This window comes from Pan paniscus, chromosome 10 (assembly GCF_029289425.2).
Source record: "Pan paniscus chromosome 10, NHGRI_mPanPan1-v2.0_pri, whole genome shotgun sequence".
NCBI classification, from domain to species: Eukaryota; Metazoa; Chordata; class Mammalia; order Primates; family Hominidae; genus Pan; species Pan paniscus.
In genome coordinates, this window is record NC_073259.2 from 113,199,464 (window position 1) to 113,222,457 (window position 22,994).

The following is a 22,994-nucleotide window of genomic DNA, read 5'->3' on the forward strand; positions in this document are numbered from 1 at the left end:
CTGGTCTCGAACTCCTGACCTTGTGATCTGCCTGCTTCAGCCTCCCAAACTGCTGGGATTACAGGCGTGAGCCACCGCGCCCACGCCTGGCTAATTTTTGTATTTTTAGTAGAGACGAGGTTTCATTATGTTGGCCAGGCTGGTCTTGAACTCCTGACCTCAGGTGATCCGCCACCTCGGCCTTCCAAAGTGCTGGGGTTATAGGCATGAGCCATCACACCCGGCCTCTTTTTAAAATTGTTTTTATTTTTTATTTTTAAACTTTTAAGTTCAGGGTACAAGTGCAGGTTTGTTACATAGGTAACCATGTGTCATGGGGGTTTGTTGTGCAGATTACTTCATAACCCAGGTATATTCCATGGAATTTTTATTGGTCAGATCATAGCTGGTGTTTGGTGGTGCCATGTTTTGAGAGGGTCACAAACTGCAGCATCCCTAGATGCAGCTGATCAGGATGTCAGAAGGTCTGAGAACCATGCCTTCTTGTTTGTCTTCTCTTTGTTAGTGTCTGTATAGTTTGGCCTTTACAAGAGAAATCTGTGGAATGATGTGGTGGGTTTCTTTAAATATTTGAGGGGCATTCAGAATGAAGAGGGAACAGATTTGATCTCTGTGGCTCCAGTAGGCTAAACTAAAACCAAAAGGTGAAGATGACAGATAGTAATGATAATAATTGCCAACATCATGAAGCTCTCAACTCTATGGCAGGCATTATGCTAATAGCTTTAAACATACCATGTTCCATAAAGCATGTAACAGCCTTCGGGCAGAAAATAATAAATGTAACAATTAATGTTTATGGAGTGCTTACTATACGCTAGTAGGTATTCCAGGAACTTGACACATACCTCCTTTAATGATCAGAAAATTGTATGAGGTAGATACTGTTGTTGCCATTTTGTAGATGAGAAAACCCTACAGAGATTAAACTTGCCCAAGTTTAAACAACTAGTAGGTGGCAGATGCAGGCAGTTCAACTCTACAGCCCAGGCTGTTAACTACTACTATAAACCATTTTTATCCCATTTTTAGATAAAATGAGGCTTAGAGAAATGAACTTTGCCAGGTCACACAGCTAAGTACATGTCAGAGAGGGCATTCAAACCAGTGCCAGTCCTATTCTGGTGCCTCTGCAGCAGGTAGCATTGTGTAGGCTGCTCTGTAGTCTCCTTCACTAAAGCTGTGTAGGCAGAATATAGATAACTGTCAGTCCAAGATCTGTGGGAAGTGAGTCTTACTAAGTGGACAGTTGAATAAGTTGACTTTCAAAGACTTATCACATGATGAGATTTTGTTTCTAAATTCTTTACTACAGAGCTCCATGAAGATGAAGGGCACAGTTATCTTTTTCAGTCTCTTTGCAGTTATGTCAAGGAAACCTAAAATTCACTCCACTAAAGTGAAACTCAGAGGGATGATGTGATCAGCATGGGCTTTGTCCTGACATTTTAGAGAAAGTTGAGGGGGTGTCTAAGAGGTGTCCCAAGGTCAGGCTTCAGAGTTTATGTAAGTGAGTAGGGAGCAATGGAGAGCAATGAGCAACAGTTTTCCTGCCCCCATACTATACACCAGACCCCAAGTGGCCAGTGTCCCAGCTGCCTCCTTGACTGGGGTCCAAGGTTTGTGGATTTTTGCATTTTGCTTTTGATTCACAACCACTTTAACACTGGAAAATACTGCCTTTAGAGGACAGAGGTCTGAATATTTGTTTCAACTCCCCATGTTGACATATAGGTGTTGACACTGTTTAGTGCTTTATGTTGGGGCAGGAGATTTGTTTTTTTGCCTTGGTATTTTTCCTGTTTGTACTTTGAAATGCAACTGACAATCCAATAGGACACTTGGCGATTTTTGTACTCTTTGTCAGTTAACTTGCTTTTTAAAACTTGAAGCAATTTTGTTTTTATATATTTATAAGAGGTAAAGATCATCAGTCATCTGGATGTGATCACAGAGTGATGGGCAGAAGTGACATAAAAGCCTCTGCATTATCCTATAGTCTTACCTAAAGCTGGCTGAATGCTGTTCACTGTGTATTATTGCCTTCTTCATAGTATTATTGACACAGTTGCTCATCAGGGAGAGTTCCATAGTCTAGCCTAGGTCTCTTTCTGTGGTCCTTGCTTATGACTTTTCTGTTCTCTCCTGTACATGGGATTCCTGCTGAGTCTTGATCACAACCTCCTCCTCAAAAGTGAAGGTGTTGCTCTAGGACCGTGCTGTCTGTTTTTAAAAAAGGACCAGGCTTTTAAAAAAGGAATAATTCATAAGTCAAACAGTATGTTTCAGCACCATTCTAAGCAAAGCCACAAAGTACGACTATTTGTGTTTTTCGTCTAATGGAATTATGGCTCTGTAGAAACTGTTTTTCTCAGATTTTGTGCTAGGGTTTCACTTCCCTGAGTCACATTTATTAGAGATTTTGACAGGGTCCTTCTTTAGATTGAACTCTTGAGATTGACAGTTTGCCCAGCAATATGGCTAGCTGCTGACCTCAGTGTGGCATTCTAAACGTAATTGAGTGTCTTCAGTTCCTTGCCCTGAAGAGCTATCCTTCAGCTGATTCTGACCTGTAAGAATGGGACATTTCTTTACCCTGTGTAACTAAAGAAGATTTTAAAAGAGTTGGTAGGGTCCGATTCCATAAAGGAGAATTGCCCATTTTTGCATACTAAGTTTTTGTTTGTTTGTTTGTTTTTGAGACGGAGTCTCACTCTGTCGCCCAGGCTGGAGTGCAGTGGCGTGATCTTAGCTCACTGCAATCTCTTCCGCCTCCCGGGTTTAAGCAATTCTCTTGCCTCAGCCTCCGGAGTAGCTGAGACTACAAGCGTGTGCCACCACACCCAGCTAATTTTTGTATTTTTAGTAGAGATGGGGTTTCACCACGTTGGCGAGGCTGGTCACAAACTGCTGACCTCAGGCAATCTGCCTGCCTCGGCCTCCCGAAGTGCTGGGATTACAGGTGTGAGCCACCATGCCCGGCCACATACTAAGTTTTTTAAAGAAAAGTGTAGCTTAAACAGCTTGTGAATGTAAAAAGGTTCCCATCTGGAATGAGACTGAGTTGGGAAACATTGATGGAGTGATTTAGTATTTGTAATCATCCCGAATAGTAGAGAGAATTACATTTTGTATTGCCCTAGTCTTTCTGCGAGGGGAAAGCTTCCTGGATGTGAGCTTGAATCTTGGCTGAACTTATGATCTTGGTGCCTACTTAACTTCTCTGTGTAGCAGTTTCTTGTTCTGTTTGGAGGTTGTAGTACCTGCCTCATAAAGTTAATGTGAGGGGTGAAAGAGGTACTGTGTGTGTGTGTGTGTGTGTGTGTAAAGTGCTTGGAATGGTAGCTGTCATGTAGTAAGCATTCAATAACTATTAGCTTTTATAGTCCGATTCTGACCACTTCCACTGTTCCTATTCTGGTTCAGGCTGTCATCCTCTTTCTTCTGCATTATTACAGTAGCTTTCTAGGTGGTTTTCCTGCTTTTACCATTGCCTCCTCTGTAGTTTATTTTCAACTCATCAGATCCTCTTAAAACTAAACTTAGATCAAGTTACTTTGCTCAGATCCTCTAGTGGTTTTCTGTCTCTCTGAGTCAAAATCCCTACTCCTTGCAAGGCCTTCCACAAATCCCTTCCCCATCACCCCACTCCCTCCCTCTGTATCTCGCTCATCTAATCCCTGCTCACAGTGCTTCAGGTATACTGACTTTTTTGTTATTACCTGAACAAGCCAGACACATTTCCAAATGTCTTAGGATTTTGCGTTTGTCATTCACTTTTCTACACTTCTCGTATATTTGCATGAATTACTCATTCATCTGCTTCAAACTTTGGCTCAAAATCACCTACTCAATGAGCCTACTTTGATCATGCTATATAAAATTGTACCTCCACCCCAGTCCTTATCCTTTTTCCCCTGCTTTTATTTCTTCTGTAGTATGTATCTTTTAATTAATTTAAAATTTTACTTACTGATTTCATTATTATACAGCTCTCCTTTCTAGAATGTAAGCATCATGGGAGGAGGGATTTGTATTCATTTTATTTACTGCTGATTTCACTGTTGTGCTCTCAGTACCTGTACTGAGAAACAGTACCTGGCATGTTTGTTGAATGAGTAAATTATATATGTCTATATAATATTTATCTTTTGAAAACCAGAAAGATGAAATGACTGCTGCAGGGAAATAATGTACTGCAATCAGTATCAAGAAATGGAAGTAAATTTTCTTTGCTGAGTAACCCCAATATTTTCCTTTGTTAGAGATGTACAGTCTTACTACGTCTTTGTGAGCTCATGGATGATGAAAATGGAATCTATTTTGTCTAAAGAGCAGAGAATGGATAAATTTGCTGAAGATCTCACCAATAGATGTAATGTTTTTATACAGGTAATTGCATCTTATTTCGGGGAATCATTTTTTTTGTTAATCCAACTTACAGAAGTTAAACTTTGAAAAAACTGAACAAAGGGTAGAGTATGTTTTTGTTTATTAAAACAAATTGATTTGGTTATGTTGGGATCTGTGTGACTTATTAATTTAAATTTTCTAACAACCCATTCAAAGCTCTATATTCCTTCACAACTTGACTATTTAGCTGTATCCTAGAAGTTTTGATATGTTGTATTTTTACTGTCATTTATTTCAAACTATTTAAATTTTTATTAAAACTGTGGGCTTTTTGAAAGATTTCCTTATTTTGAAATATATGAGGACTTTCTAGTTATTTTATTATTGAGTTGTAGCAATAATTAAATAATTTTAGTATTTTGAAATTTGCTTTATGGCCTAGCCTATGGTCAACTTTGGTAAACATTTCACGTCCACTTGAAAAGAATGTATAATTTGTATTTGTCAGTTGTAGCATTTTGTATATGACAAGAGGGTCATACTGATTAATGATATTGTCTGGGTATTTCAGATACTGAGAGTCATGTTAGAATTTCCCACTATTGTGGATTTGTCTGTTTATCCTTGTTCTGTAGTTTTTGTTTTGTGTATTTTTAGGCTAAGTATATAATGTTTAGAATTGTTCTGTCTTCCTAGTAAATTAGACCTTTTCTTGTTAAGAAATATTCCTTGTTATCTCTAGTAATGCTTTTTGTTGTAGGTCTCTTGTGTGTGATATTAACTATAACTGTTTTCTTTTAATTAATGTCTGCATGGTATTATCTTTTTTGATCCTTTCACTTGTGGCCTTTCTGGCTCCTTATAGTTAATGTGTGTCTTCCGTAAGTAACGTATATTTTTCTCCTATCTGATAATCTTTGTTTTTTTTTCTTCATAGTACTATTTTTTCTATATGTCATTGTTGATATATTTGGTTTTAAACTACCACCTGACTAGTTGCTTTGTATTTGTCTCACTTGTTCTGTGTCCCTTTTCTTTTCCTCTCTCACTCTTTTTTGGAGTATTTTTAATTTTATTTCTCCTCCTCTCTATTAGTTTAATTCTATATTATTTTATTGTTCTTTCAGCGGTCACTCTAGACATTTTAAGATATATCGTTTGCTCATTTAGCTCTAATGTATGTTAGTAGTTTTACCACTTTCCTGACGGTATAAGAATCTTAAACAGCTTTAGTTCTATTTATCTCCCTCTCATCTTCTGTGCTGTTGTTGTGTACTTTGAGTTCCTCTGTATTTTAAACCTCACAAGGCATTATTATCGCTATTGTTGTTTTTATAGTCAGCGTTTATTTAGATTTACTCATATTTACCTGTTCTGTTGCTTTTTATTCTTCCTACATCTCTTAATTTTCATCTTTCTACTTGGGGAATACCTGCTAGTATTTCATTAATACAAGTCTCTGTTGATGAATTGTAATAGTTTTTGGTCTGAATATGTCTTCATTTCAATCATTTTGCTGTGTTAGAATTCTAGGTTGGTGGGGTTTTTTTTTTTCTTCTAGCCTTTAAAGGTGTCATTTTATGGTCTTCTGGCTTCCTTTGTTTTTGTTAAGAAGTCAACTGTAGGTTTGTTGCTTCTAAAATATGTATCTTTCTTTACTTTTTGGCTTTTAGCAGTGTTCCTACAATGCCCCTAGGTGTGGTTTTCTTTGTGTGTTTGTGCAATTTTGGGGTCAGTAGAGCTTCTTGAATTCATGCAATATTCTTTACCATTAACTCTTCGAGCATTATTTCTTTTCTGTTTCCTCTGTTCTAATTCTCTCTTCATCTGTCTCTAATCTGCTGTTAAATTCATCTACTGAGTTTTAAATTTTAATAATTTTACTTTTTAGCTGGCTTTTTTATAGTTTACAGTTCTCTTCTGAGATACTTGATTTTGTGTTTTATTTTCTTCAACACATTCAGCTTATTTTGAAGCACATGTCTAATAATTTCATTATTTGGGTATTTGTCTTATCTGTTGTTTCTCTTGTTTTTGTACATCTCTTACCTTTTATATACCCAGTTATTTTTTATAGAGTGCCACACATTATATATGAAAAGCTGTAGATGTAATTTGAGGATCTGGATATTTTCTTCCTCCAGAAGGGATTTGTATTTGTATTTGCTTTTGTACACAGCTAGTCTAGGACGGTTAGCAACCCAGGTTATATCAGTCTAGTAGGTTGATCAAGATGATTTGAAGCGGGATTTTGATCCTGTGATGGTTGTTTAATTCACCCTTACTTTTTTGGGGGGTTATCCTTCAGGATGCCAACTCAGAACTTAGGTGGTTTATGAAAACCAGCTCCGATGAGCCCCAAGCTCCTATTTTTATTTCCCTTCCCTGTGAGATGTTGTTGAAAGGTATGTTTGGCTTTTGTCTTTAAGGCAGATGATTTAAGAGAAAGCAACCCTGAATGCCAGGCTCACTTCTCTGAGTTTCTGTCTTCCAGATCTTGGCCTTATATTTCCTTATTTATTTGAATCCTCTTTGATGCCTTATGAGGCATTTTTAAACCGTTTTGCCCATATATTCTAGTTGTTCTCAGTGGGAAGGCTGATCTAAATTATTCTATCATTAACTAATACAGACTCCAGACTACCCTCTCCCTCACAATTTAGATTTCAAAATACATCCCTTCACAAATTAATGGTTATCTGGGAATGAGCTAATATGGGCCCTGGAGTTCTGTACTTCAAGTACCCCTAAAAAAGGGAAGCCTCCTTTTTCTGCCTGACTTAGAGTTAGATCTTTGCTGTTCCTTGTTTGTGCTTTTTAATTTTTCCCAGGGCTGCACTAGGGTAGGGTCTGATGTAATAGTCTTGCAGCTGACAAGGTAAGACTGTGGCTCTTTCTGCATGTATGTGCCAAGCTTTGGTCTTACGGTCACCTTTCTTAAGATGCTATCCTCTCTTTGATTTTTTCATTTTCTTAATTTAGCATGTCTCTTCGCCACAGAGAAACTTTGTGTGTGGTTCAGGGGAACTCCTACTTTGCGCTGAGTATCATTCCTTTAGTGAGCCACTGTTTCCGATGGGAGAATACTTTCTTTCACATGTGGTGGGACAGGAGCAAAAGTTTGAGAAACATTGGCATATATCTTCTGCCCCACCTCCTTAATGTATCTACAATAACATAGTTAAGGTTCCTTGCTAAACTGTACATGTGTCTCTTTTGGGAACTTTATAGACCCAAAGAATCTCCATCATTATCTTTGTGTTTTTCTGTGTGTCCCTTTTGGGTTTAAATGAAAAAGTGTTTGAGAAGCAATATCCCTTTTTTCCTGTTTTCTTATTCCACCGTTTCACTGAGTTTAATAGCATTACAAGAATTTTAACACCTCATAAGACCTGGCTTCCTTCATGAATAGAAGGGGAGGGAGAATCTGTTCTCATTGGGCTGGAAGGAGAGAAAGCCTAATCAGCACCAAACTAGGCAAGGACGAGATAGCAGATGGACTGTGGGGATTGGTCTAGGTGAATAGGAAAGGGGGACTTGGCTTGGAACTCAGAAATTTCTGTGCCTATCTGTATTGACTGAAGAACAGCCCTCTTTCTCCTTATTTTTCAATTTGTAACTCCTCAGAGTCCTCAGCTCTTGCCTTAAGTGGCAACAGATAGGAGTCTTTATTCTCTTCCCTGGCAGGTAAGATAAGGATGAATAGATGACTTTCTAACATTCAAATTGTTTCACTCAAAGCTTTTTTAAGGGAAAGATTCTTAAGCTGTAATTATACACTATTATTTTGACAGTACAAAACTTCTGGTATGTGACAGGATAAATAAACGGTTAGGGCTGCTTTGAAACTTAACCACCATGTATAACATTGTCTCTGTGAGGAAGAGTATTTCCAAATCTTAAGAGCTGGCTTTAAAATGAACTTTAGAAACATTAGTTATTGGTAAGTTGAGGAATAGCTGCTGTTAAATAGATAATGAAATCTTGAAGAAAATCTTTCCTTGTGATTATAATCAATGTTTTCCTTTACAGGGCTTCTTGTATGCATATAGTATTAGTACCATTATTAAAACCACAATGAATCTCTACATGTCCATGCAAAAGCCAATGACCAAAACCTCAGTTAAGGCATTGTGCAGGCTTGTTGAACTTCTCAAGGTAGGTTTTAGATTATTTTACTGCTCCATCATAATTGAGAAATGACCCAGGCTTAAATTAGGATAATCTTGTAAGGTTTGACTACATGATTATATGAGAACAGAAAATTGTGAGAAAGTACTTCTCTCTCAATTGAATAAAGGAACTAGCCATTTAAATAAATTTCTGAGTAACTACTTATGGCTGGTCATTATATTTAAACTTTATTAAATACAGTTAATATATCCAGTTTACACAGTAAAAAAAAAAGTTAATGTAGTGAGAGAGAAAAGAAAGAAAATGGAAAAGTTAACTTTAATATTATCAGTAAAGCTTTACTCTTGGAAGTTTTAAAAAGGTTGCATGAGTTAAAAAAAAAAAACAAAAAACAGCTTGTCTACTATTATCCATTATAGTGTTTACATGCGTATGAGGTTAGTTAACATAAGGCTATTTATTTTGTAATTTAGATGAAGTGCTGTAATCTTGTGATTTGAACAGTGGACTACTTATAGAGGTGGTCAAATGAACTAAGAATTACAGTGCACTTATGCAAGTATGGTAATGTGTTTCTTAGCTTACTTCTGTATTAAAGAAAAAACCTGTAGGCAGGAAAGTCCAGTTAACCTTTTGTAAAAATTGAAATTAAGATTTGCTGGTAAATTTTCTCCTAATAATTGACTAGATTTGTTGAGGAAATAAAGATTTTTCTTTTGGAGATTCTGCCTTTGGATTTTCAGCCTTTTTTTCTTTGTATTATTTGTTTATAGATATTTTATGTTAGATTTATTTTTTATGCGCTATAAATACAGACAAGTATATGTGTATGTTAGAATATGTATAAATATGTAATACATAAGCATGGTTTTAAAAATAATAATAAACCACTGTCCCACTTAAGAAATACCCACTGTCCCACTTAAGAAATAGAATGTTACCAATATTTTCAAATGCTGTGTTTTTTCCTAATTGCATCTCAACCTGTCCACCTCAGAGGAAACTACTGTCCTGAATTTTATGTTTATCATTCCCTTGTTTTTCTTTTTAGCTTGCCAAATATGGATGAATCAATAAAGCATTAATCGTTATATATGTTTTTGAAGTTTATATTAGTGGAGCAGTATTTTATGTATTTTTTGATCCATTTTTTTATTCAACATTTTGTTTTTTACTCAGCATTTTGTATTTGAGGGTATCCATGTTGGGATAAGTAGCACATCTATTTTCATTGTTGTGTAGTGGATAGACTTCGGGTTGTTTCTGGTTTTTGTATCATAAACAGTGTTGCCATCCTTGTATGTGTTTCTTGGTGTACTTGTGCAGGAGTTTTTGTAAGGAATTATATACCTAAAGTTGGTTACTGGATTATGTGTTACGTATATATTCACCTTTTCAAGATGATGTCACATTGTCTCTATAGACAGACTATATATATGTGTGTGTGTATATATATATATGCCTCCCACAATACATTAGAAAATTACATTAGAAATAAAATTGTATTTCCAATTGGCCAACACTGGTATTATCGAGCTTCATTTTTTAAAATAAATTAGTGGGTATAATTGGTTTTATGATTTTTAATATTTAACCCCTGATTGTTAGTGATGGTAAATATCCTTTCAATTATTTATTAACTATGTTTCTTCTTTTGTGAAAAATCTGTTCATGGCTTTTCCATTTTTTTTATTGGATTGTGTGCCTTTAAAAAACAAAATCTTTCATTCATTTTGGGTCTTCTTATATCCTGAACATTAGTCACTTGTACCTGGTAGATATTTTGTGATACATCGGCTTGCCTTTTTATTTTCTTTATAGAGACTTTTGATGAACAGAAGTGCTTAGTTTTAGTATAGTTGAATTTATCAGTTCTATACTTTGTAAGTTTTTTTTTTTTTTGAGACGGAGTCTTGCTCAGTTGCCCAGGCTGGAGTGCAGTGGCGCCATCTCGGCTCACCTCAACCTCCGCCTCCCAGGTTCAAGCGATTCTGCCTCAGCTACAGGAACTACAGGTGTGCGCCACCATGCCCGGCTAATTTTTGTATTTTTTAGTAGAGACAGGGTTTCACTATGTTGGCCAGGCTGGTCTCGAACTCCTGACCTGGTGATCTGCCTGCCTCGACCTCTCAAAGTGCTGGGATTACAGGCGTGAGCCACCACGCCAGGACTGTAAGGTTTTTTTGTATCTCATTTACAAATCCCTTCCCTAGCCTAAGGTCGTAAAGATCTTCTATAATTTTGCCTAAAATTTTTAAGTTGATTGTCAGAAAATTATTTCTGATTCTTTTTAGGCAATAGAGCATATGTTCTACAGGAGAAGCATGGTTGTGGCTGATTCAGTTTCACATATAACACAACACCTTCAACATCAGGCTCTTCATTCTATTTCTGTGGCCAAGGTATGCAGATTATTATGTATTTAGCATAAGTATGTTATCTTTTTTGTTTGTTCTTTCATTGTTTTATATGTGTTTTCTGGTTTAACCTGTTTATTCCATTCCTTCAAACATAATATGCTCGGTTATTTATCTCCATAGTATTTTACAATTTTTACTTCAAGTTATTGGCATTATCTTTACTGTGAAATTGCAGCATGTAATACATTAATACACTTCTAAAAAGACATTGTTTGCACTTTTGAAATTGATGCATCATTTAAAAAATGATTTCTTAGTAAATTAACATGGAAACTTTAAAGTATGCCTAATACATTTGCTGTTTCTGACAGTACTAAGGGATCATATTACAGAAGTAAAGTATAAATGTCAGAAGCTTAAATGGGGAAAGTATTTGTGTATGCTCTCTTAAATTGAATCATGGAAAAGATAATCAAGAAGTTTTTCTTCTGAGTCTTTTGTTACTGCCTCAGAAACAAAACAAATAGTTTTCCTGTTTTATTTTTAAGAAAAGAGTGATTTCTGACAAAAAATACAGCGAACAGCGTCTTGATGTGCTCTCTGCTCTAGTTTTGGCTGAAAACACTCTAAATGGACCAAGCACAAAGCAACGGCGACTTATTGTTTCTTTGGCACTAAGTGTTGGCACACAAATGGTAAGTGTATTGCTATTACTTATGGAACAGAAATGAGATCTGAGATTTCACAGTTCCCTTGTTACTGACCCTAGAAACCTTTGACTGCAACTTCTCTGCCTTTTTTTCCTGTCCCTGATAGAAAACATTTAAAGATGAAGAACTCTTTCCACTTCAAGTAGTCATGAAAAAACTGGATCTTATTAGTGAACTTAGAGAACGGTAAGTAGGACTGGGATATGCTGTGGTACTCCAAAGACAGGGTTAATAGAAACATTGATTTTCTTTTTAGCATAGCAAGAGAAGAAATACAATTCAGATCGAGCATTAGTTCCTTTCTGTAACTTCTTTAGCATGACCAAAATGAGATTGTGACTAGGGATCATATTTATTTAGCTTTGCTTCTACAGGAAGCATGTAGCCCCTAGAAAAACTCACATGAGAAAAAGCAGTGCAACCTCAGAGCATCTGGCCGACTTTGATGCATATCGTGATTATTATGTTGGGTATCTTTATTGGACTTAAATTGCTGCGTTATAACAGGGCTTCCTCTATTTGTGTGAAACTTAGCAATCCATGATACGTAGTGTTCTATGATTTTATTTTAAGACACGAATTTGAATTAACATTGTTGAATTAGTTTTTGGAAGGCTTATTTTTGTAGCTCCTTCTGGCTTTCTTGTTTTCTTTTTGTTGAGTAAGCATAAGTTTCTTGAAGGGAAATTTGAATTTTGGTTTCCAGCTGAATTAAGGTTACAGCACAATTTCCATTTAGTATTCATATTTATAACTTACTTTTTTGTTGTTCTGGAGAAGCTGACATTTTTCTTGTTAGTGGCATTTAATTTTCCACTCTTGGAAGAAATACTGAGCCTTTTTCATTATAAGATAGTTACTGATCGTTCTGTTGCCCTTTAAGGTGTGAAATAGTCACTTGGCAAAGATTGTAGACATGTTAAGTGTGGGTTTTTTTTGGGGCGGGGGGGGGTCAAAATTTTTTTTTTTTAAAGATTTTTCTTTCCAACTTAGAGTCAGGGAAAATGGAGCATGTGATGCAAGTATTTAAGTCTAGTCATAGCAAATAATATTGAAAATGAGTTTGTTTTTATTTACCAAAACCAAAAATGGTCAATAAATGTTTATTTTAAACTCTGATATTTGAATATTATGCATATCATTTTTCAAGTATGGTTTACAAAAGCGTATGTGCAGAATTCTGACAATGTCAGTCATTGGAGTGTTTGTTACCTTTGTTTCATTTCGATAGTATTTCTTTTGTGACTTTTCTATACTGTGTTGGGTTAAGTGATGTAGGGAATGCGAACTGTGTAAGATGGAACTCTTCCTTCTGTAGTAGATGTCATTCCTTTCATATTGTTTTGGGATTCTTCAGTTTTGGTGTGACTGATTACTACTTTACATTGTAGAGTCCAAACACAATGTGACTGTTGTTTTTTATACTGGCATCGAGCTGTCTTCCCAATTTATTTAGATGATGTATATGAAAATGCTGTTGATGCAGCCAGATTACATGTAAGTAAAGAACAATATAAAGAATAATTCCATCATTTTAAAAGTCACTGTGTAAACCGTTTTAGTTTAAAATAGATCATTTGATTTAATAAACTATTTTAAAATTGACTGTTTTGTAAACTGCATATTCATTAAGTGTTTATAGTCTGTAGTTAAATTTTATGTTACTGTTAATGAAGTTAATTTAATTTCTTCCTTCATGTTCCTAATCATTTTCATTTCACTTAATTTTAGTTTATGTCATAGTAGTCTGACATTTACTCATCAGCAAATTACAATGCAAAAGAAAAAATATTTTTAAGAAATATTCATATTTTTCTTTATGGAAATAAGTGTGTTTAAATGCACAAGATAGGAAAGGGCTAGCGAATGTGATTTTTTTGGGGTATATTTAGTTAAAGTATATGCTTTAGGTTCTTTTTCTTTAGGAAAGTTAAGACAGTTGTGGAAAATCATTTTCCCTTCAGATTGAGGTTTTGTCTTTCAAGATAATTAACTTTTGCAGTATTGTTTAGATTAGAGACCTGGTTTTTCTAAATTCATGTACATTTTAATTTTCTTCTTAGTACATGTTCAGTGCTTTGCGCGACTGTGTACCTGCTATGATGCATGCAAGGCATTTAGAGTCCTATGAGATACTTCTGGATTGCTATGACAAGGAAATTATGGAAATTTTAAATGAGGTAACATCATATTTGAGATTGAAAAGCTTAAAACATGTTTGGAATGTAGTGTTTGGAAAAAAAATGTTCGATTGAAGCAGACTCACTGAGTTAAAATTATTTATAAATTGCTAGATAGAACAAAGAACTATTTTTAGTTACAATATCACCGTTGTGCTAATTGGTCTGTAATTCATTTATTTAGAAATCACACTAGGAATTAGGAGATTTTAAATTTACTTTTGTAAATAGATATTTTAATTTAAAGTTGTTTATTAGAGGAATGCAAATGTGAAATGGATTTGAATGTTGAAAGCTGCTAATGGTCCAGTTAAAGCAACTTAACCATTAATATTTTACTGAATTTTATTTGCAGAGCTCCTGAGAGAAGGAAATTATATATTTAAAAGATTTAGTGTGTAACAAAAGTAATTTGAATCCAATATGTATGCCCCTCCTTGTGTTAAGGAAATATGTATTATAAACACTGATATCTTTAAAATTAAATTTCCATTTAGCGGTATTTTTATTTGGAGGGAGGAATTAAAAGTGAGGAAATTTCACAATATAATCCTACCTGGGTTTGATGAAATTGTGAAAAACTTTTTATAATTTCTTGTATTAAGTATTCTTATTTAGGAAATAAAATACATGCCTGGATAGTAATTTAGAACTCCTTGGTAGACCAGAAAAGATGATTAATTTTATTACCTTTAGCACAATGAATTTTGTGATTTTTTTTTTAACGGTTATTACAAGGAAGCTTTTTTCTTTTCTCTCTTGCATGTTCTCATGCCCTTTCCTCCTTTGTTGCTGGTTTCCATAAATTTTATGCTTTAAGTTGCATATTCATGTTCCTTATGATGGTACCATCAATCATTAGTTTTAGATTTTCTTTTCAAGAGTATTAACCTTAAGGTATTGGTGAAAATAAAGACTTAGAATTTATGTAACTGCTTCTGACCAAAAAACTATTGGTTTAAAATGGAGCATAGACATGTAGGGAAACAATACAATTGCAATATCATTTTGAAAAATTAAAGTATCAAATCTTTTGTGAATAGCATTTGCTGGACAAATTATGCAAAGAAATAGAGAAAGATCTGCGACTTTCTGTGCATACTCATTTAAAGCTGGATGACCGAAACCCTTTCAAAGTTGGCATGAAAGACCTGGCTCTTTTTTTCTCTCTGAATCCAATTCGGTTTTTCAATCGTTTCATTGACATTCGGGGTGAGTGTTTTGCTTTCCTTCTTAGAGTCATATTCTCTGTTTTTTTTTTTTTTTTTTACCCTACTGTTAAACAAAACTTTGAGGGTATATTTAAATTTTGTGTTGTTATTCTTTAATTACATTTTGTTTCTTTTCTCATTTTTATTAATACCTTATTTTAAAGGAACAAATCTGATGTTCAAGGACAAGTTGTTGTTTTTTCCTTTTTAGTTTCATTTCTTTTCCTTTTCTACTGTTTCACAAGTTGAATTTTTTTTTTGGTAGCTTACGTAACTCACTACCTAGACAAGACTTTCTACAATCTAACAACAGTAGCCCTTCATGACTGGGCCACTTATAGTGAGATGAGAAACTTAGCTACTCAGCGTTATGGACTGGTTATGACAGAGGCACATCTTCCCAGTCAGACTTTGGAACAGGTATAGTATAAAATGTTTTTTTTTTAGCATACTGTGACTGTTGGCTGTAACAGTACTTTTTAAGGAAGTCTTTTTTCTTTTTTCTTTAGTTAGTATGTGTTTATTTTTTAAGAAATTATTTGCCATATAAAATCTTATACTTGACAACAGTAAAAAATTAGGTGCTGCTAAATTGCTTTATAAAGGAATTTACCACCGGGGTCCTGCTTATATTCAGCCTTCTGTTGAGCATTCAAGATATACATATATATTTATATTTATATACAGCTTTTCAGAAACACTAGAATAGTGAAGTGACTTCTGTAGAATTTTAAGAAGTTCAAAGTCACATTTAAGGATTTTAAGCCTGGTTATAGTATATAAAATTTAGTATCTTAGGAAAAATGGTTAAATTTACATGATTACAAATGTGTTTTTTGTTCTTAAAATGAGGAGTATAGGAAAACATTTAGCTTTGCTAATTCAATTAGTTAATGTACAGTATGGCATTATCTCATGAATGTAATAATTTATGTTATCAGATAATTTGCGTGGAGTTCTCTTTAAGATGATCCAGATAATATTTACCAAAAAACATTTATTCAGTTCTAAAATTTGAGGATTCTAGTTTTCCCTTTATCTTGCTGCATGTAGGGATTATTTCTAGGATCAGTTTGTATATCCCTTCATTTATTCATTTATATATCTGATATTTATTGAGAACATGCTAGGCACTGAACTATGTTTAGGAATACAAAGATAAATAGAAATAGTCCCAGCTCATGTAATATCCTCTGGGAGAAAAATGTGTAAACAAATTTTTAGATTAGAATATGATAAAAGTTATAATAAAAACTTAAAAAGGTATTGTGATGCTCCTTTGAGCTCTAATTAGAAAAAACTATGGAACAGTTTATATGATACCATTGGGTGTTAGAGTAATATCTATTTAAAGAATGAAGGATTCTTAATAGAAAACTTGTACTATTTAAAAGGGGTCTGGTGTGATCAAAAGAAGCATAACAGTTTGGAATTAGACTTTCTAAAGTCCCAAGGCCCTGCTGCTGCCTAGCTATTTTGCCTCAGAGAACAACTTCCTTAGCTTCTTTTTTGTCACCTGTGGAATTTAGAAGAATGATACCTCATATTTTAGAATTACATATAAGGAACCTTGCAAAGTACCTGAAAAATAGTATGTATTTTATGAATGTCACAGCACATTCTGACTACCTTTTAGAATCTGGCTATTAGTTTACTTTGTAGAAAAAATGTAGAGAAGATTGTTGAAGAGACAAATATTCTCAAGGCTGGTGGGGAGATGACTGTGGGTCATGGATCTTTTAATATTTAAACTTAACTGTTTCTGTCTGCACAAAAGATAAAGTAATAAGCAGCCAGGTTTCCCTAAGGAGATAGTCTTGATTTGTCTTTTAATGTTTGATTGTACCTTTTATATAGTTCTTTAAAATAACTTAAAAATTATTAGGAAACAATGTAATCAATAAATAATTATGCTGATACAAGTTTAACTGATTATTTTAATGAATTATAATAAAACTTGTATGTGTATTATGTTATAGGGCCTTGATGTTTTAGAAATTATGAGAAACATTCATATATTTGTGTCCCGATACCTCTATAATCTCAACAATCAGGTGAGTAGGGTTTATAAATTTTTTTTTTTTAATGTAGGTGGAGATAGTTGGAAGGCTGAGGGGCAAGGAATTGATTTTTATGGGTGAAAATTAAATGAAACAAAAAATAATTGTTTTCGAGGCCTTGTTTATTTTTTTGCCTTGATTATTATACCAGTTGTGTATCTTTTATTCGAAATGTTTAGGACAAGAAGTGTTTTGGATTTCAGATTTTTTTTTGGATTTTGGAATATTTGTATCATATACCACTTCAGGATCCCTAATCTGAAAATCCAAAATCTGAAATGCTCCAGAATCGTAAACTTCTGACCACCAACATGACGCTCAAAGGAAACGCTCATTGGAACATTTTGGATTTCAGATTTTCGGATTAAGGATACTCACCTGTACTGTCTTGATTGCATTTTCAATTAAATTGTCTTTAATGAAATAGATTCTAAAATTTTCTTTGGATACCTGTTTGACCAGTGTTTGCTATGGGTTGTGTTGTTACTGAGCATAAATTTGTTTCATTGCAGATTTTTATTGAACGAACAAGCAATAACAAGCATTTGAATACTATTAATATTCGGCATATTGCTAATTCAATTCGAACACATGGCACGGGAATTATGAATACAACTGTAAGAACTTTTCTTTGGGGGTTGAGTGGGTAATAGACCCGTTTAATAGCTTGGAACGTGGTTTTCTCATAGAATATTGCGGTAAACATACACTACTAGTTTATATTTTACATGAATTTCCTTTTTTTTTCTGGTTAGTAATTAAAATGTCTGGTCCTAAAATTGTGTTGGATGTGATGGGAGTTGTGATACAAAAGACACTTTAGGGTAGATTACCATCTCAGAGCCATCATTATAAATAGTGCTAGATATTTGAGGACATCAGCACATTAATATATGTGTGTGCACACATATATATATGTTTATCTGTGTTGATCTGTGATCCCTGAAAGTTTACTTTTGAAAGTCAACAATAGATAGTAATTTACTTAATGTTATTTATGCCCTTTTTGGGGCAGGGGTTGCTAATTATTTGATGTCCATATAGATAGGAACTTACTAAAAATATATTGAATCTTCTTAGAAATGGGCATTCACGGCTTGGCGTGGTGGCTCACGCTTGTAATCCCAGCACTTTGGGAGGCTGAAGCAGGAGGATCACCTGAGGTTGGGAGTTCAAGACCAGCCTGACCAACATGGAGAAACCCCATCTCTACTAAAAATACAAAATTAGCCAGGTGTGGTGGCGGGCGCCTGTAATCCCAGCTGCTTGGGAGGCTGAGGCAGGAGAATCGCTTGAACCTGGGAGGCAGAGGTTGCAGTGAGCTGAGATTGCGCCATTGCACTCCAGCTTGGGCAGCAAAAGCGAAACTCCATCTCAAAAAAAAAACAAACAAAAATGAAGTGGGCATTCACTTGAAGGAATTATTTGAACTCGTATGCTATTTTTCTGTCTGTGGAAAAAGAGAAGTCTTTGAATTTACCTGGTTTTCAGAGCACAATTAATTTCTCCTTTAGGGGAGAAGACTGAATGCTTAAGTAGTACAGTATTATTAAACACATTTGGAGTAGGGAATTGGGATCATTTAAGTATACAGTGGGAAGGCATTGAAGATTTTGAGCCAATGAGTGATATGATTGGAGCTCCATTATAGTTTGGTTATCAATATAGAAATGAAACATACAATTTTAAATTCCAAATGAAGAGTCATCCATGTAATGATCATGTTTGTACCTTTGAGGATAAATAAAACTGAACTTTTGAGAGTAAGCTCTTCCTTGACTTCTATTATCTATCAAATATTCATGTAACAGATGTGAATGTATTTTATGTGTCAGGGACTGTGCTGGGCACTAGTGTGAGAAAAACACATTTCCTGCTTTCACAGTAATCACAGGGATATAGACGTTCATCAGTTAATTACACTAATGAATGTAGATTACTGATGTCTGTTGATGAAATGAGCATAGAAGGATAGAAATCAGGATGGCAGAATAGTTACCCACTATTAAGAGTGGAAAGGATTAAAAACAAAAGACTGTTAAAGAGATTTTTTTTTAAATGCAAAGAAACAGAAAAAACAAGGAGAGAGTACAATGTTTAAGCTACAAGATAAGTTCCCGAAAATCATTTGTTTCCATAATTGGGTAAATGAATACTGAGTAAAACGGGCACAAATTTGTCAAAATCATTAGTAATACTTGAGAGTTGGTGGGGTTGGAAATGAATTTAGGGTTTTCATTTGTAGGTTGGAATTAATCTTATGCTATTTCTGCCTGTAGGTTGGAATTAATCTTATGCTATTTCCATCTGTAGATTAGAATTAATTTTACTGTGCTATTTTGACTTTAATCTCAGCTCATACCTCACTTTCTTAGGATTTTCTGAGTCAAGGGCTTTTTGTTATTTATTGTCAAAGCACACATGTACTTAACATTCTGAGAAATTATTACAGTAGAGATTTAATAATTTATTTAACAATACTTGTTTAAAATGTTTGTCACCTGTTCTAGAATATAAACTTCGTGAAGACAAGGACCATGTCTAGCATGGGAGAAGGCACGTTGCCTTGTGTGTAAGAGGTGATTAGAAATATTTATGGATAGATAATTGAATATGTGGTATCTTCAGGAAGGTTCAGAGAACACCATGTTTCTTACTTTAGTATCATTCTAGACCTGTAGATTAGCAATAAGTAATCTTACTGATGGAGGAACATAGAAACTTCTCACTGGACCATGGCTTAATAACTAGAGTCTTGAGTCTGGTTTTGTGATTCTCATTACAGCCCTTAGTCCTATCATGAGAATATTTTCCACTTTTTTCTTTTCTTTTTTCTTTTTTAGTAAAAATATGTAAGAGGAGCTTATAGAAAGTTTTGTGAACTTCAGCAATAAAAAATGTTATTTAAATATTTTCAGGTCCAATATGAAATAGACTTTTTAAATAGTACTTTATAGGTAGTACAAATAGATAACTGTTATACAGTAAAATTGATTTGAATTGATTTGAATTAATTTTTATATTAACTTTTTTCAACTTTTTGAATTTTAATTTTATAGGTTAATTTCACCTACCAGTTTTTGAAAAAGAAGTTCTATATATTTAGCCAATTTATGTATGATGAACACATCAAATCCAGATTGATTAAAGATATTCGATTTTTCAGGGAAATTAAGGACCAAAATGATCATAAGGTAGGCTACCTATTCTTTTTAAGGTATTTGATTAAGCTGTTGAGTATATGGCAAATGTGTATGCTAAAATTCATTATTTAGATCTCTATTGGGGTTTTAGTTTTATTTTCCCTATAATTTCTTACTCTGCATTGTCTGTAGGCTTAAGGTAAGGAAAAAATTAAATCATAAATGTAGCCAGGTGATACTTTTCTTTATTTTAAAATAATATAAAAGCAGGACATGCTTATTTTGAAACATTTAAGCAATATAGAATGGATAAACTGAATATCCACCTTCATTTTTCTTTCCATTCCATTTTCTGGAGGCAGTTGCTAACAATGTAGTGTGATGGCTTTCAGATATCTTTGTATATAAACATGTATATTTACACACATATATTGCTTTTAAAAGTAGTATAGTAAAAATGGAGTAATATTATACATAGCATTTTGCACTGTACTCATCACGTCAGTACATACAGATCTGCTTCAAGTTGATAGGGATACATCCATGTATATCATAACTTATTTAACCTTCTTCTGTTGACCATTATTTAGGTTTTTCTAATTTTTCATTCTTACAAACAGTGCTGCAGTAACATCTTTACACATCTATCTCTGTAAATCTCAGACTTTCTGAAAACTTCCTTAAGGAGAAATTTCTAGGACAAGGAAATGTGAACATTTAAAATTCTGGTACATATTGCCTAGCACTCCAAAAACACTTCACTATTGATATTCCCACTGATAATTTATACGAATGCTGCTGTTAGCAGGGTGCAGTGGCTCATGCCTGTAATCCAGCACTTTGAGAGGCTAAGATAGGTAGATCACTTGAGGCAAGGCATTTGAGACCAGCGTGGGCAACATGGCCAAACCTCATCTCTACTAATAATACCAAAATTAGCCGGGCATGGTGGCACATGCCTGAAGTCTCAGATGCTCAGGAGGCTGAGTGTATTAGTCTATTCTCATGCTGCTGTGAAGAAATACCTGTGACTGGGTAATTTATAAAGGAAAGAGGTTTAATTGACTCACAGTTCTGCACGGCTGGGGAGGCCTCAGGAAACTTATAATCATGGCGGAAGGTACCTCTTCACAGGGTGACGGGAGAGAATGAGTGCCCAGCAAAGCGGGAAGCCCTTATAACCACCATCAGATCTTGTGAGAACTAACTCACTATCATGAGAACAGGGTAGGGGAAACTGCCCCCATGATTCAGTTATCTCCACCTGGTCCCTCTCAGGACATGTGGGGATTATGGGAACTACAATTCAAGATGAGATTTGGGTGGGGACAAAGCCAAGCTATATCACTGAGGCACAAGAATCACTTGAACCTAGGAGGTGGAGGTTGCAGTGAGCCGAGATCATGCCACTGCTCTCCAGCCTGGGTGACAAGAGCAAGACTCTGTCTCAAAAAAAAAAAAAAAAAAGAACGCTGTTTTCCTTTCACCTTCCAGGCTGAGTTTTCCCATAGTGAAGTGAAGTGAAGAGTCTGTTGAATTGTTAAGTGGCAGCAGGCGCATGTAGCCATGTGGATTGAGAACCAACAGGCTTAGATGGGTCCTATATTTGATTTGCCATATGCGGAACTATTTTAATTACTTTTCTTAAGATACACCTATTTCCAGTTCTCTTGTATAATGGTTGCTAGTTCTCTTCAGTGCCAGAGTAGCAAAATATTACTTTCTCATAGGATAATCTAATAAAATTACAGATTACGTTTATCAGTAGAGGATTGTATTAACTCTTTTTTTTTTTTTGAGACTGAGTCTGGCTCTGTCTCCCAGGCTGGAGTGCAGTGGCACAGTCTCAGCTCACTGCAGCCTCCGCCTCTTGGGTTCAAGCGATTCTCCTGCCTCAGCCCCCTGAGTAGCTGGGATTAAAGGTGCACACCACCACACCCAGCTAATTTTAGTATTTTTAGTAGAGATGGGGTTTCACCATATTGGTCAGACTGGTCTTGGACTCCTGACCTAGTGATCTGCCTGCCTCGGCCTCCCAAAGTGCTGGGATTACAGGCATGAGCCACTGTGCCCAGCCCAGCTCATTTTTATTGGAGCAGAAATTCCTAGTATTTAGAGATAAATATTCATGCTATTATGTAAGAATTGCTTTCTTATTATTACAAAATGAATAATTTCCTAAATTTCCTAATCAACCAAGACCAAAAAGTAGTTTTTTTATTGGTGATGGTTACTAGAAATTTTAACCCAGCTGACGTGTGTTCATTGAGAAGGAGTATGTTTCTAAGTCCCTAATACCTATTCAGCCCACAGAAACTTGGTCACACATCTGTGAACAGGTGTTTCTGGGAGGAATTGGTTTCTTTTTTCTGTTAGAGTTGTTGGAGGTTAGGAGACTAATAATTGTGGTAGGGAAATTAGGTTAGTGGCATTGATTATTAGTCGTTTTAGCTAATGTCAAAAAGAAAAAAATTATATTGACCTTGAACATTGGTAGTGTATGAATTATTAATCTTAATTAATTTTTAAGCACAATGAAATACAAAATTAAAAGGAGAGTAGTATTGGCATGGTTTATTTGGGAGGCATTTTGTGCTTTAGAAATCTTTATTAAAAGTAGCCTTAAAATTTTCTGTCTAGTATCCTTTTGATAGAGCAGAAAAATTCAATCGAGGCATCAGAAAACTTGGAATAACACCTGAGGGACAGAGCTACCTTGATCAATTCAGGCAACTCATCAGCCAAATTGGTAAGTTATGATAAAAGTGTTGGGAAATCAGGTACAGATCCCTACAGTCTATCTCATATATTAACTATTTCACACTAATAAGCAGCTCATGTGA

General features: G+C 34.9%; 1 protein-coding gene across 6 annotated transcripts in view; it reads left to right on the forward strand.

Moving 5' to 3' along the window:
* WASHC4 (WASH complex subunit 4) overlaps positions 1 to 22,994 on the forward strand; it is a 61,341-nt gene that overhangs the window by 21,789 nt on the left and 16,558 nt on the right. For 3 of the 6 annotated variants that reach the window (XM_003832555.6, XM_063593618.1, XM_034934382.2), the window contains 13 exons: positions 4,266 to 4,392; positions 8,386 to 8,511; positions 10,782 to 10,889; positions 11,396 to 11,542; positions 11,664 to 11,743; positions 12,949 to 13,054; positions 13,621 to 13,737; positions 14,781 to 14,949; positions 15,214 to 15,368; positions 16,928 to 17,002; positions 17,521 to 17,625; positions 20,068 to 20,202; positions 22,792 to 22,900. In XM_003832555.6, coding sequence (XP_003832603.2) covers positions 4,266 to 4,392; positions 8,386 to 8,511; positions 10,782 to 10,889; positions 11,396 to 11,542; positions 11,664 to 11,743; positions 12,949 to 13,054; positions 13,621 to 13,737; positions 14,781 to 14,949; positions 15,214 to 15,368; positions 16,928 to 17,002; positions 17,521 to 17,625; positions 20,068 to 20,202; positions 22,792 to 22,900 — 1,559 coding nt within the window. The remainder of the gene's footprint in view (positions 1 to 4,265; positions 4,393 to 8,385; positions 8,512 to 10,781; positions 10,890 to 11,395; positions 11,543 to 11,663; positions 11,744 to 12,948; positions 13,055 to 13,620; positions 13,738 to 14,780; positions 14,950 to 15,213; positions 15,369 to 16,927; positions 17,003 to 17,520; positions 17,626 to 20,067; positions 20,203 to 22,791; positions 22,901 to 22,994) is intronic. The other 3 variants (XM_034934381.1, XM_063593619.1, XM_034934380.1) reach the window with 2 other exon arrangements.